Source organism: Papaver somniferum, unplaced genomic scaffold, assembly GCF_003573695.1.
Source record: "Papaver somniferum cultivar HN1 unplaced genomic scaffold, ASM357369v1 unplaced-scaffold_10, whole genome shotgun sequence".
Taxonomy (NCBI): Eukaryota; Viridiplantae; Streptophyta; class Magnoliopsida; order Ranunculales; family Papaveraceae; genus Papaver; species Papaver somniferum.
This window is the reverse complement of record NW_020618825.1, coordinates 6,363,363-6,379,757: the sequence shown is the minus strand read 5'-3', so window position 1 is coordinate 6,379,757 and position 16,395 is coordinate 6,363,363. Positions and strand designations below refer to the sequence as shown.

The 16,395-nt window shown below is 35.1% G+C and overlaps 1 protein-coding gene across 1 annotated transcript; it reads right to left on the bottom strand.

Moving 5' to 3' along the window:
• Positions 1–6,920: 6,920 nt before the first annotated feature.
• On the bottom strand, positions 6,921–9,359 carry LOC113326879 (WAT1-related protein At1g09380-like). The gene is made up of 6 exons (XM_026574546.1): positions 9,014–9,359; positions 8,484–8,546; positions 8,023–8,389; positions 7,771–7,929; positions 7,519–7,670; positions 6,921–7,407 (listed from the first exon to the last, which is right to left on the bottom strand). The coding sequence occupies exons 1-6, from the start codon at positions 9,187–9,189 to the stop codon at positions 7,197–7,199; spliced, it is 1,128 nt and encodes a 375-aa protein (XP_026430331.1). The 5' UTR covers positions 9,190–9,359; the 3' UTR covers positions 6,921–7,196.
• Between the last annotated feature and the right edge of the window lie 7,036 nt (positions 9,360–16,395).

Genomic DNA, 16,395 nt, shown 5'->3' with positions numbered 1-16,395 from the left:
GTTGGCATGTTACCGCGGTAGAGTGGCATGTTGACATGTTACCGCGGTAGAGTGGCATGTTGGCATGCCGATCAATATGTTTTCATGGCAGGGAGCGTTTGGCTTGCCAGTCATCATGGTGGCGCGGCAGGGTGCGTTTGGCCTTTAATGTGTGGTGGCAAGTTTAGAGAAACTTGATTGGCCACAAAAAGGGGGTAGGCCGAACATAAGGAACGACTACACTTCTGGCGAGAGTGTGGCGGCTCTAAAGCGACCTGATTGGTCGATGGGAAGTGGGACCGACAAGCATGGGCCTAGACACAATTTATGTGCGCGTGGCGAGTTTAAAGCGACCTGATTGGTCGAGGTAAATAGGGCCGGATTAGGATGGGGCGTATCCAATGACAAGTGGCGCCAGCTGGCCTAAAGCATGGGCCATGCCTCCCTTTGCTGTTGCGGCTCCCTGTTTTTCTGATTCTGAGCGAGGTTTTTCACCTGCTAATCCATGGCGGATTAATTACCTAGTTTGCATATGCTTAATTTTGACAAGCAAGGTCTGGTATACTGTGCGAGGCACGAAACCCTAACTTCTGCAAGTAAGGATAATTGATTGAATTCTATGTGCTGACACAGAGTTCTTTTAAGTTCATTGCCAGGGAGCAGCATGGTTTTCAGATTGAATACCTTATGCAAAGATCTTATCCTTGATATTTGGAGATTCATGCTACTCTGCTGCGAGTGAACACAAATCGTCATGTCATGCCATATCAACATTAAGGGTTCAGACGGAGAACATAGCATAGAAGGCATTCAAAGGAACTTAAGTATAGGCAAGGCGCCGAAATATACAGGACATCTGGGATGGTTGCTACATTTGCCAGTCTGGGTAAATTTCATGTAGATATATTGAACAGCTCAATAAATATGTCGGTGGAGAGATTAGCACTCACGGCACCGTTTCCTTGCAGAGTGACGTCACATCAGATGCAAGGTTTTACGATTTTAACCCTAAGATAAAAACCACCATCAACAAAGAGGATCCAACTATAATCAGTTTATCCTGTTGGTAGATTAGATTGATTAGTTGTGTAGATCGACGTCAATACAATTCTTTGTAATTAAAAGTATTGATTGCAAAATCTTAACAATTACTTCGGTAGTTAAGAATATGATAGATCTAAGAACCTGACGAAGGAGTTTATTGAGATAAACAGAAGAGTCTTTGTCGAACTCACATCACTTGGTTAAAAAGAGTTGCTACCAAACAGATTTGTTGTTCCTTTACTGTTTGGAATACGAACCAAAAGAATTGTTCCACGTATGTGACTTATTCATAAGTTGGAGGCGTGGGAATACAGACGGAAGTAGGTGAACTATAGGTTTAGTTTCTTGGTCTCAACTATACGAAGTTGGTTTGATTTTGTATAACGACTTAATCCTGAGAGTATTCAACTATGGACAAGGTCTCGGGGTTTTTCTGCATTTGTGGTTTCCTCATTAACAAAATCGTGCTGTGTCGTTTACTTTTATTTTCCGCAATTATAATTGTTTGTTATTATAATTTAAAGTAAATTACACAAACGTTAATTCATATTTTACTTGATAGTAATCCTATCGTGTTTGGTTAAGTCTGAACCTATTATCAAGTAAACATACTTCGTTGTTGTATTGCCTCGATCTCGTATCCATAGACGATCACACGAAGTGTGAACCTGTTAGTTATATTGTATCGACTCTGTTCATAGACAATCACTTTCGGAGAAAGGACTTATAGGTAGAAAAAGTTTTAGCTTGAGGAATATTTGGGTACCCTCGCCTTTTCAGAGTCTTGAGCTATCCGCAAAGTTTTTTTGGCCTTACAAGGTGCTCGCCAGAGTAGGCAAGGTTGCTTATCATCTTTACCTTCCAACTACATCCAGAATTCACCCAGTCTTCCACGTTCCGCAACTTAAATTTTAGCTTTATGCAGGGTTTCTTCCACAAACAACTCTCCCTTCCTTAGATTCTGCTGGTTCCTTAAAGGTCTCTCCACTAGAAGTGCTTGGCTCTCGCATGACAAGGAAGAATAAACAGATTGTGCATCAGGTTTTAGTTCATTGGGACAATTCCACTCCAGCTGAAGCTATTTGGGAGGACTTTGACTTCATGAATTTTTTTTTCCTAAACTGATTCTTGATGACAAGAATGTCTAAAGGAGGAGGCATTTGTTATAGCCTAGCCTCGACTAGTGGTGTATTATGGGTCACCCTGTCTGTTTTGCCCTTATCTTATTTTTGGTGCCTTTAGCTAAATACTCACATGTTGTACGTGAGTAGTAGAGATGCTATTTGAGATGGATTTCCTCTCTTGTACGAATACATTGTTGAATGAATCTAATCTTATCTTCTCTCCGAGTCTCTCTCTTTTCTTTTTCATCCTTCTTCTAGTCTAGATCTCTCCTAATTCCTCTACAACTTCGTCTTCTGAATGCATTTGTGGTGAATCCAATACAATTTTCTTGAATACACTATAGCAAACCATGAACAAATAATTAAAATTTGAAACAATCGCCCCAAAACGGGGCAAAAAATATCCATAAAACGGCGAAAAACACAAATAGGAAATGAGTTTTTTAAAGTTAAAAAGTTTAAAAATGATTTCTTCGACTTTGATTATGTTCATTAAATTGGATGCAATTTGACAAGACAATATTACAACACTCCATCCCCACTTCAAGTCTTCAACCTTCAAAAATCTATGCCATACTGAAAAGGTCAATGTCTGTGTCGTAAGCTCCAGCCCAAGACCGAGGCGTAGTATGAATTCGTATAGGAATTAGGAAGTGAAAACTACCACCACACCCATTTCTCAAATTTTTTACACTAAGAAACCCACGATCATAAAAGTTCAGGCACGCACCCATTTTCTGGGTTAAAATTTCCGTCACACCCATAATTTCCGAAATTGTTTTTCTTCTTCTCGACTGTGAATTGATTCTCTGGTTCCAATCGTGAGATGTTGCACTATTTTCCTAGCCGCCGGCCATGGATTCGATGGGTATTCACCATAGATCAAGACCTCTCCCTGAAGCCGAGAAGAAGAAGGAAGAACATAGTGAATTGCTGGCGTTCTTCTTCTTCTCTACTGTGATAACAAAAGTCCAACAACCGGTTGTCAAAAGAAGTTGGAAATCGATGATGACCAAAAACTGTAAGTTCTACACTGTTTTCTCACTATAATGATTGTTTATTCAGTAGTTGCATTTGAATATCTATAATCTAGAACTTGGAATGACTAATTCGACTGTTTATTTTGAAAGATGATTAGGTCGTTGTTTTTAGTATCATCTGTAGTTTGTATGGATAAAAATTTGTTCAAATTTTGTATATGCTGATTCAAGTTGTTTTAATCTACAGCTTCAAACCTCAAGAATATGAAATAGTCCTTCATGGATGTGATATGTGATAAATGTGGAGATTACATCTTAATTCATGATAGTGTTTTATTTTAGTTGTTGGTGATGCTAACTCTTAACTGCATTTGGTTCTCCCATGTGCTAGTGTCATTTGATATTGCCTTTGCTTATGCTTAATGTCATTTGATTGTGTGTAGGTGTGCATTCCACGACAAGAGGGTGTCTCCGGAAGTTAGTGCAGATGCTCTTGGTGACGTATGTATTACTGTTCAAATGTTGCTGAACTACTTTTAAGTTTGCATCTTAGTTCCCAAATGCATGTTTTAATTTTTATTTTTTCCCAACAGGAATTCAAAGGATATGTTTTTAAGATTATGGGAGGGTGTGACAAGCAAGGGTTCCCATTAAAACTTGTTTTCAATGAATATTTTGAAATGAATTTCATATTTTTATGAAACTCTCAGCCGTGAATTGAGTTGGAGTAAGCAATACTCGATGAGTTGTGAAGAAGGTTTAATTGCAGATGATGGTGTAAATACATGAAAGAAGATGATGGTGTAAATACATTATTTTTAACCAAGAGCCCCCGAATAACTGAAAGATAATGGTTTGCGTGGGAGTTAATGAAACATGAAAGAAGATGATGATGTGGTTATGACTGCATAACATGTCATTCAGTCGAGAAACTGTCTGCATAACATGTTATGCATTCGTGAAAATGGATGCATAACCTGTTATGCATCTACAAAATTTGTTGCATAACTTGTTATGCAGTCCAGAAAACCTGCATAACCTGTTATGCAGGTTTAATTGCAGATGATGGTGTAAATACATGAAAGAAGATGATGGTGTAAATACATGATTTTGACCAAGTGCCCCCGAATAACTGAAAGATAATGGTTTGCGTGGGAGTTAATGAAACATGAAAGAAGATGATGATGTGGTTATGACTGCATAACATGTCATTCAGTCAAGAAACTGTCTGCATAACATGTTATGCATTCGTGAAAATGGATGCATAACCTGTTATACATCTACAAAATTTGTTGCATAACTTGTTATGCAGTCCAGAAAACCTGCATAACCTGTTATGAGTCCGAAAATATGGCTACATAATGCATTATGCATCGAGAAAATAGATGCATAACCTGATATGCATCCGTAAATATGGATGTATACTGCATTATGCATCAATTTTTTATATGTACGGCTAAAACCAACCAAAACAATGGTTACATAACTTGTTATAGATGCATAACTTTGTTATGCAGATACATAACTTGTTATGCAGTCGAAAAATGGTTGCATAATTCGTTATGCGTCTGCAGAATGTGTTATGCATCGTTTTTGGTGACTGCATAATGGTTAAGTATCAAGTTTTCAAAAATTTCCCTAAAATGAGGATCACCTCCGATTTTTTCGTTAAAAACAAAAATTTGATATTCTTGTTTGTACTCGTTGCATAGCTCTTTTAAAAATATTTCCAACGATATAAAATTTGTAAAATTCTAAGGCGCGGATTTTTAGATATGTTATGTCCACGTTGCGCTGACAATTATACCCTTGAAAAAGATAGTATGCATAACGAGTTATGCCTGAAAAGATAGTATGCATAACCAGTTATGTATTGATTCATATAATAATTTCATATAATTATGGGTGTCACGGTATACAAAATTAATTGTGGGCCTGAGAACGAGAATATTATTTTTTTTGGGTCTCCCCCTAATTTCCCCAATTAGGAATCAACGTACCAACAAGTGCCAACAAGTTCCAACCAAAGAATGAACATTCCTTTTTCCGTTTCTTTGGTTGTTCCGAGTTTTCTTTTTTCATCTCCATTTTATATACTTATCTAAAATTCTTCTACTCATTTTACTCCAACATTTCATAATAAAATTATACAATTATAATTTGATGAACCAAATTTATATGTTCCTTGATGAAAAGAGAAAATCTACATCTAAAATAATCAAATGTGATTCCTTGACGATGGACACACTTTTAGTCTGTGCATCTTAATCATAAAAAGTGAATACCTTCAATTTTGTGACAAAAAATCATTCAACTGATGTGTGTTTAGATTTCTACTGGGACAAGTAAATATGATCTAGTTATATAAAAAAATTGTAGGAAATACCATTAGATCCTAGAAATAATATATTAGAGAGAGTCTAGTCCAATTTACCCAGAACTGTCTGTTTGGTCCTTTTTGATAAAATATATTATAATTTGGTCCTAAAAATTATGATTTGGTCCTAAGCTGATGTCATGGATGATGTAAATGTCATTGTGTGGTGGCAGAAATACCCTTTTAGGGCCACATATATAGACAAAATCACTAAAAAATATCTCATTCTTAGATTTACATTCTCTCTCCTCTTTATTTTCATATTTGTTTTCTCTCTCCTAATTTTTTCAGATCTAGTTTCTCTGTTCTTGATTTTCTTTCTCCGTTTTTACTGCTGGTGTTTGATTTTGATGAAGATGATGGTGTTGTAGATGAGGATAACGAAGAATTATATAAAGATTATGAAAACGACGAAGATGAAGATGCGTTTTTGATTTCTTTTCTACTGTTGAAGACGAAGACGAAGATAAAGATGCGTTTTTGATGTTTCTGCTCGTGTTGAAGACGAAGATGATGAGGTATTTGTTTCCTTCTCGTGTTGAAGATCTCGATTTGTTGATGTTTTTCGTGTTGATGATGATTTCTGTTTGTTGCTCGTGTTGGAAATCTCGATTTGTTAATGTTTTTCGTGTTGATGATGATTTGTTGATGTTTTTCCGTGATGATGATTTTTGTTGCTGCTGTTGAAGACGTCGAAGAAGATGAAGATGATGTCATGATGTTTTTATATGGAGTTCATCCAGAAATGAAGTCTGGTTTGTATATGTTTTTATATGGAGTTCATTTCTGGAATGAAATCTTCTTTTTTAGGTTTTTATATGGACTTCATTTCTGGAATGAATTCTGTTTTTTAGGTTTTTATATGGACTTCATTTCTGGAATGAAGTCTGTTTTTTTTAGGTTTTTATATGGACTTCATTTCTGGAATGAAGTCTGTTTTTTAGGTTTTTATATGGATTTCATTTCTGTTTTTTTAGGTTTTTATATGGACTTCATTTCTGGAATGAACTGCTACAAGAAAATAAGTAAAAATTAACACGGAAGGGTACTTTTGTCAGTTTAATATTTTTAAATAATTATGGACCAAACAGTAAAGGTGTTTTCCTAAAGGACCAAACAGACATGGACCCACCTAAAAAAGGACCAAACGATATTTTAAAATTACCGAATTCTAAAGGGTTTATGATCTAGTTACTAGTAGATTCAATGGAGAGAATTATTTTACCTTACATGGATTAGGAACCCAAAAGGATAAAAAGAAAAAAAAATTGAACCCAAAAAGAATTTGGTAGCCCCTCGGTAGCAAGCCTTGCAAGGAAATTAGTAAAAAGGTTAAACTATTTTATTAGTACTAAGCTATTACATTTTTTTTCTTTTTTTCCTTGTTTTACAGCTCTAATGGAAACAAAACAGAAAAGCTGGAAAATTATATTTTTTTTTTTCTTTTTGGGTTAATATAATTAACAACAACTCTAATGGAACATAAAGATAATACAGCCAAAATACATAGATAACATTTTTCTTTTCCCCTCCTCTCCTCTCTTCTCTTCTCTAGTCTCCACATATCATAAGATAAAAGATGATCAATTAGAGCATACACCAATGGAACAGTTCATCTTAAATTCATGTTTATATACTCTCTTTATTATCTCTCACTTTCTCTTATCTCTTATTCTTCTTGTAGCTTCATGATTAGTTGGGAGTATTAATATTTCCATTAGCAGGTTTAGTGGGTTGCATCATAAGTATCTTTGGTAATTCAATATCACCATCACCAGCTTCAATATCTCCACCATGATCTTCATTATCATCAATTGTCTTCCCGGTTGGAACATCCATCTCTTTCCCTTTGCCCCATAGAACAGCATATAACCCAATCACTATCAAAGCTGATCCCACAGCACTACACAAACCCACCAATAGCATAAGCAAATCAGTAGAAGCAAAAGAAAAAGAAAAAATTGTGTGGATGAAAAAATGTAGTAGAAAGAAGAAATGGTATAAATGAATGTACCTGCCAACGTATAATTTCTCATCTAATATTGCCCATCCGAGTACTGCAACGATAACTAGCAACAATGGGTTAAACATTGACACGTAAAGAGGACCACGTTTGGAGATGCACCATGACATGACAACAAATGCGAGAGCTGAACCAAAGGCCGCCTGAAATATTAACCCAACAATGATCATCAGCCGAGAGTTAATCACTCATTCTGTAAAAAAGAAATTCAATATATAAGAAAAAAATGATTAGTTAACTTACACTGTATAAGCAAGCAATGAGTCTGATTCTAGAAGTGAGTGACCAAGCTTCAACGGAGTGTTCTTGAGTTACGGCAATAAGTACGCACTGAACGCTAGCCATACCACACATGATTGCTGTTGTCGAATAAGGTGCTACGAATTTTGTGTTCATTTTTGTCTGCAAAAAAGATAGTCAAAAGTTAATTAATTGAGATTAGTTGTGTGTAAATATATATATTTAAATGGTAAAAAGTAAAAGATGTTTACTTACTTGGATTATGAACCAGCCAGCCCAAGCAACACAACTAAGGGCAACAAATAGAGGACCAAGGAAACTGCTTGATTCACCACCAGAGTTACTATCTGCCATTTGCTCTGCATACCTCCAATGAAGAGATGATCTACCAATGTTGATTAAGCTGCCTTTGTAAAAAGACATTAACATTGCTCCTCCAACACATACAATTGTTCCCAATACTTTTGCTTGTCCCGGGAGCCTTTTGATGCCAATCGTCTCCATCTTGAAAGGGATAGCCATCAAGAAAGTAATTGCAGGTAATAAATTGTTTAGTGCACATGTGATGGTGGGTGTCGAGTATTTCAGTCCGACGAAATACAAGCATTGGTTCAATGTTGCCCTGCATATATAACCATTCATTTTAGTTCGATAATCTTAACCAGGAAAGTAAAAAGAAACAGCCACATATATGTTGAAGAAATTTTACAGCTCACCCAAATAAAGAGCACAAGATAAGCTGCCAGAAGATAGTTTTGGTTAGCCTCGGCATTGTCTTCCTGTTTGAGAGTAAACCAAAAAAGAATATTACATTTGGTAGGGATACATAATTAAGTGCACGCGACTCAACTGAGGTTTCCACCAAAAATTGCCGAAGGAGGTGGTGTTAGAGTAATGCAAAGTTTATCGTTTTGGTTAATAAAGATATAAAGAGAGGAAAACCAAAATGCATGACAAAAATTGCTAACGTTAGCAAATAATACCAGAAAATTGTTTGTAAAGAATAAAAACTCGCAACGAACTAAAACGTCATACATACGATCGGGATCACTTTACCAACTCAAATATTTTCTTAAAAACAGCGAGAACGAAAAATTGTTTAAAGAAAAAACAAGTCGAACTGTATAAAGAATCGGAATATTTTAGCTAATCACGTACGAAAAACCGATCAGATGATGAGAAAAGAAAAGAGAATTTTGAAGTGAACAGAACCTATATAGATAACTAGATGATAATCAGTTTATACCTTTCAAAGCAGATAGCAAACGGAGCTATAATGACAGTAGCGAAAATCTGCCGATATGCTACCATCACAAACGGGTTCATTCCGGCATCAAGAGCTAACTTGGAGAAGATGTTCATACCAGCATAACCCAATTGAACCAAAGTCATTGCTAAACCAGGCAACATATCTGCACCCATTATGATGATATTTGATGATGATGATGATGATATGATCTTCTACTAATTTATTTCTAACTTACAAAATTATATTTTGTTTCTCTCAACAATGTATGAAGAGAGAATCAAAGTTCTAAATCTAATAAACTAATAATACTCAGAGAGAGCTAGAGAGAGGAGGTAAAGATGTGAAGCTTAGGCTGATGAGAAAAGAGGAGAGTTATGAGGGTTTATATAGAGGAATGGTTAACGGAGAAATGATGAGTAAGAAACAGTGGAAAGACAAGTTTAAGGGATCATGACGTGGTAATGCGGGGGAGAGATAGAGTATAGTGATGAGAATGAAAACAACAATCAAAACACTCAAAGAAACTTTTTCTTAGGTAACCCCTAGCTGGGGCTGGAATAACAGAAAGCAAGTATCCTTCATATCACTTTCTCAACATACTACTAACTCTCTCAGGTTTCTTGCACTACTTTCGTTTCTCTAGCTTCTTCTCTTTAATTTTTGCATGGGGGGTCATATGTCCCATATCTTAATTAACTACTCGTGTAGTCACTTAATTGCGACTCTTCGTGATTAAGTAATTAATTATGATCCCACTAATTAAAACTAATCTGTTAGCTATTCACTTTTTAGTGAAAAAAATCAGTGTGCAAGCTACGAGGCATGTACTAGTACAATTGGCAATAGATGTGGCTTAGAAAAAATTTGAGTCAGCATGCACAAACTTGAAAAATCAATGCGTAATGGCACATGTATTTATAATAACATTCTTATTAGCGTGCACCACCTTGTTTGTTTAGATCTGACTCGGAATCTGAAGTTGATTGCATGTTTAACTCAACACGAGTCAGAAACTATTTGCGAGTTAGTTGAGTTAGGATAAAGCAACTAGTAAATTGGCAAGAAAAAATAAGGAAAAACCATCTCCTACTTTTAATTAATATATTTTTTATTTACTTTTTGGTGAAACTTTTATGAAGTATTATTTGTTAATAGTGCAACGTATATTTGTTGCTATCTTCATGGAGGATGTGATCCTATAAACTGATTTTTCATGGTGATATTCTTCCGTTTCATTGAATATCAGTAAAAAAACATGGAGATGTCTTATGTTTCCTCAAATGTCGAATTAGGTTGTAATAAAAAATTAACCTTTAAATCATTTTGATACTAAACATGTATGAAAACGATAAAATAGAATGTAAGAATAAAATCAAGAGGGGAATATGTACATAGTAAATAAATATCAATATCAAAACATGCATGTTGACATGTTGTGTACAAGACTCATGGAAAAGTTTATTCAATTTTTAACAGAAAAATTTAGATTTTTTGATGAAAAAATAAATATTAAGTAAATGTGTAAAGTAGTTTCCACCGAACCTAATACTATCCTAATATGGAATCTACTTTATTCAAAATTAGAATCTAGATTCCTTATCTTCATTCACTAATGGAGTAATACTTGGAACAATTTTTTTATTTGTGATTGGGTTTTAGCTGCTGCTAGCTATAATAGAGTTGTTGTGATTAAATGGCGTTTTGCAATTTTTAGCTTACAGTGCTTACACACAAATCCTTGCTTATTATTGGTAACTTTCTGTTTTTATTTATAAAGTTTTTGATTAGGAAAGGATTACTTATTAATTAATTAGCTTAATTATTGTCTATTTAAGAAATATACACATTCGATTTTCCTCTTCACCACATATCCCTGAAACAGGCTTTTTGGACTATGTCTATATGTAACCTCTCTATTATTTTCCTTTTGGATTTTTTCTAATTAATCATCATTAGTCAAAAGCATATCAATTTAATTCCTCGAATCAATTCCATTTTCTGTACGATATATCATAAAACATTTATCATGTCTCTTTAGTACGTAGTTGGTAAAATAATTCATTATTATGCACATTTTCTTAGAGCAACTGCAGTGGTGCAATCAAAACCAAAGACTAAAGAGCAAAAAAAAGACCAAATTTTAAGTTTAGTCCGTGTTGTAACGCTACGGTAGTGGACTATATATGATCGAGCGAACATATAGTGTCAGCCCATATGTGATGTGGGCATATAATCTACGCCTGATAGGTAGCCAGGCGAAGATATAATGTGATCCATACACAACAACTCATGGAACGGGGACTATACAACCGCCCCACTTGAAGCGTACATTATACGTTCTCCCGTTAACAAGCGTACACTTTAAGTTCGCTCGACTATATTTGGGTTTGGTCTTGGTCCCAAACCAAATATAGTCCAGGATTTGGTTATAGTCAGGATTTTGCTCTTTAGTCCGTCCCACTACGTCTCGTTGCTAGACCATATTTATGGGTTTGATCGCCCACTGTGGTTGCTCTTAGGGAGTGTTAAGTTGTCAGCTGACAGTCTCATTAGTACGTGTGGTAAAAAAAAATAAAAAAAATATCCTCATTAACTATATGACTCTCATAACTACTAAACCAAGTGATAAAATTGAAATGTCACTGCGTTATCATTTTAGTACAGTGCTAAAGTCACTGGATGATAATACCAGTAATCCAAGTTTGAAACTCGTCATCACCAAATTTTTTACCTAGCAAAAAAAAAGTTAAAATGGCATGCAAACATAATCGTCTGGGCGTTCAAAGAGAATGCCATCACCATATTGTTTACCGAATCAGAAAGAGAAAAAAAAAAAGAAAAAAAAAATACCATGCCGTGCAAACATAATCGTAGGAGAGTTCAAAGAGAATTTGATATTCTGGTAAAAGAATCTTAAGATACTACCTTAATCTAAGGTAAAAAGTTATCCACATCCTAATTCACTGATAAAAAATAATTATCAACTGACCATTGTTAAGTCTTGTGCAAATAAAAAATTATGGACAACCATTTATCAGATCTTCAAGTATAATACAACAGTGATCTTAATTATTACAAAACACTTGATCATTATCTTCATCGTTATAACTACTTCTGTTTTTAACTTCCTTCTTACTTGTATGCAATTATGTCTACCCCATTTGATTATGTATCGTTAACGATCTATATATAGAAGTTTACATTTAATTGTAGTCCAAAACAATTCAATTACATAGTCATGATGCATGTTGTTTATACTAGCACACCTTAATCAGTTTCCCTACAACACCGACTGTGGTGAGCATTTAAAACAGACCTCTCCAACCGGTAATTTTAGCCGGATAATCTATTTTTTTTACAGTCACTCTTACTACAGCACCGGCTGCTCCAACATTTTTAACCGCAAGTTGTAAGAAAATTCAAGAAGCCATGATTGACATTTACAGCACTGCGGAATGGAAAATGTTAGGCACTAATATTTAATTTTTGTGGGTGCAGCATTATTTAGCAATAAAATAGTATTATTTTATGAGGGTCATAGATTTATTATTATTGAAAGTGTGATGTTGACGACAAACAACTATGGAGATCGAGTCGTATAGGCAGCAACAAAGTTTTTCTTTTGAACTCTCTAAAAAAAGATGTATCTTTTTTGCTCTTTTTTTGAGTTGTGATCGAGTCACTAAACCACAAAATGTTTATGTTTTGTCATGTAATTAGCATTTAATACCCCTCATTCATGCATGACCCATGGCAGCAACTAGCTAATAATATCTTCATCTCATCTCCTGTCTAAACAAGAAACCTCTAAATAATTGAAGTTTTGATAACACAAAATGATCACAGTGATTCATTAAATTCTGATTAAAATATGTTCATCAATTATATACACTATAATCATCGGTGTCCAATTCATAACACGTTTGCATAAAAAATAAATGAATACACATTAACTTTTGGGGTGCCAACCTTTTTCTGGAATATTGATACGTAAAGAAAGATACAAAGATATCAAAGTCGTCTAGCGTTACCACTATGTTATGATGTTCTAATACAGATGCTTTAATTCAGTAATGTTTCAACTGATCTGGTTCTTTTCAGTTGAAAAACTTTAAAATTGGTGCTTGACCGGTCGTTGACTCAGTTGATTATACTACATAGCTATAGTAAAACAAAACAAAATGTTGGTTGGTTTTGGACATTTTAAACATCATTAAGTTGGGTAATAGCATCATTTAATTTGTGAACAACCCTTAAAACAAACCTATCTAACATTATTTTTAACTTGTACACATTTAAAACGGCAATGTTTCGGCTCATACAACCAATGGAAAAAAATCCGAAAAACATCCTCATTTTATTTGGTGTAAGCATATTTGTAGAGAAAAATACTTCTACACTCAAATAAATTCTTAGCCAAATTCTTATTAATATAGAGTAAGCAGTTTAGAAGATTGGATTGGAAGAAAAAAGAAAAACTTAAATATTAAGATAAAACGTTTGTATTTTCATACAAGAGATGACATTTTTATTCCTTATTCTCTTCATATACGTCACAAATAAATCGGACTATTTGCTTATCTCATCGGATTTTTCACTAAGTGGGAGTTTGTTAGTAGTAGTAGTATATATTGTGAATGACAGGCAATATGAAAGAAAGAAAGAATTGAATCTATTTTGTTCTCTTCACATCCTTTCAAACACCCAAAAATAAACCGAAAGTTCGATAAGAGGATATTTCTTCAAATTACTACCACCATCACTACCAATTTGATCATCATCTTATACGCTTTTTTAAGAGAATTCGAATTTTTATCTTTGGTACAAAATTCGGTTGTCATGCCCAAATTAGGAGTTAATCCTATAGTAAACACATTATTTTCGCCGCATAGCATTATCTAATTAGTACTAGCGTCATCTAATTAGTACTCTAATCAAGAGGATGAATTTCAGGTTCGGAATATAATGCTTAAATGAATTGAAATTCGAATTTTTATCTTTAGTACAAAATTCGGTTAGCATACCAAATTAGGAGTTAATTGTACATAGTAAACAAATGGTTTTCGCCGCGTAACGTTATATAATAATTTAATCGTAAATGGATGGTTAATTAAGTGTTAGCTAATCACTTTCAACTGATAGTAAACTAGTAGTATAGTACAGTTTTATACCACAATGGAAAATCTCTCTGTATCGATAAGAAAAAAAATACTTCTATAGTACACATTTTTATGTCACAATCTATGATCTTAAGGTCGGCAATATTTTTTTAACAATCTTCGGTTTCAATTCTCAACTTGTTTTTTTCTTTTTTATGCACTAGCAGTCTAGCCAGATTATTCTAACTATATTTAGATATTTTGATTTAGAAAGATTATTGGTTTTTAGTATAAAATGAACTGATCTTTATTCTTTTTCATGTGTGTAAAAACTCGTTTGATTGACAAACTTTTGCTAATAATTAAAATTAGTAAGTTGCTGAACCTCTTCAATTCTTCCCTTTCGTGCATGTTAGGTAGGCATATGTTATATTTTGCTTGTTATCACATGTTTTGTACATTGTAGTTGTAGAGGTTATCAAATTCCACGAAACTTCCAATTCAGTGAATCCTGCGATGGAGATTTTACATCTTATTTCGTGATAGACCGGTAACTTCCCACGGAATACAAAAATAAGAAAGTAACGCGTAGAGTGTCAACTAGAAAAGTTGTAACGGGCACAGACTATGGAGCAAGAAAATACCCACTTAACTTAAGTACACCAAAAAGGGGAAAAGTGAAGTGACTTCGCTATGTGAAATGTGAAAACAGTCTATACTTGTCTAACAAAATGAATGAGTTGCAGTTTATTGTACCTCTCCAACATGATGTTTTTATAATGAAAACGAGTCAGCTTCGCACCTCTTTTTCACTGCCATTTCATTTGTTGAGGTATGGCGCAGTACTATATGGACCAATTGCAGTGGGCAATTTGCATGATTGTCGAATACAAAGTAAAGAGACATAAGAACAGACTTAGCATATATCAAACGCTTTTTGCTGGGAAATTATTTGGTAACCAATCGTCGTTGTGTACATGGGGTTACCAGTTAACAAATACGCACTCATATTCAGAGTATTGTACGTAAAATGGCCTAGAATGTCAACTTTAAAAGCTGTAACGGCCTAACGGGCACAGGCAATGGAGCAACAAAAGACACTTTTAAGTACACCAAAAATAGTGAAGTGACTTCGGATTGTGAAAACAGTGGTATAAGAGCATCCACAGTCATGACCAAATTCGGGGACTATACCCAAATTTGGTCCAAAAACCAGCCACAGTGGAAGGGACTAAAGCTATATATGGTATGGAAAATTAGGGTTTGAGACTAAATGTAGTCACTAACCAGACCAAATCAACATATAGTGGGGCGCATGTATTAATAGCGTTTGAAATTAGACGCAAGTATAATGAACGTTTGTATCTAGGCGGAAGTAAAACCAACGTTTGAATGGGGCGCAGTTATTAGCTCCGCCCAGCCAAACTCATATAATACCTGCGCCTCACACCAGGCGTGGTTAATATATCCGCCCAAAATGGGGACCTGTGTGTTTGTCGTGTACAACGTCCCATGAAACGCATCTTTTATCCCCGTCTCACTCCATGCGTTTGTAATACTTACGACCCTATCCAAGCGTGCGCAATACCAGCGTCTCATACGTACGTTCACAATACCCACGTCTCACTGTCATACGCTCGTTATACTTACGTTTAACTTGGGACGCTATTATATCGTCCGCCTGATTAAATTTTAGTCTTTCACCACTGCATTTCACCTCCACTATACCCAATTTTTTTTAGCTTTTAGTATGGCTTTTAGTATTTAGTCCCCTTCATGACTGTGGTTGCTCTAAGCCGTATAAATGAGTCAGCAGTTTACCAAGTTGATGATTTTGTGTTGAGAATGAGTCAGATTGGCACTGTCATTTCGACTGCGTGGGCTATGGCAGTACTACACGGACCAACTACAGTGGGATTTGACTTTTTGTAATGCCGATATAGAAGCCTTATCTGCTAGCTCGGCAATTCCTCCCCGGTGATGCTCAGTTTCAGCAGCATTGATATGAGCAGTTGGAACTACTCTTTCTCGCGCAAATTGTGTGCGTCTAGTATTTTTCTGCTCGTCTATTTTGCAACGTCGTAGTTTTGTACGCTTAGAAATCAGATGACAAGCTAGGAAAATATACGAACAATATAGAAGCACTTGTTCATTCGATTGACAAAAACAGATTATCTCTCAAGCTGTCACAGAGCAGGTGCAATATGCATCCAGAGGGGACTAGCTAGTGGTCAAGCATCCGGGATACGGTGACCCTAAACATACACATCAAGGTTATTA

Coding starts and splice junctions, on each gene's coding strand:
- LOC113326879 (XM_026574546.1), bottom strand. CDS start 9,189: ATGGGTGCAGATATGTTGCCTGGTTTAGCAATGACTTTGGTTCAATTG. Junction 7,930..8,022: donor CTGGCTGGTTCATAATCCAA/GTAAGTAAACAT, acceptor TCTTTTTTGCAG/ACAAAAATGAACACAAAATT. Junction 7,671..7,770: donor TCATTGCTTGCTTATACAGT/GTAAGTTAACTA, acceptor TTAATATTTCAG/GCGGCCTTTGGTTCAGCTCT.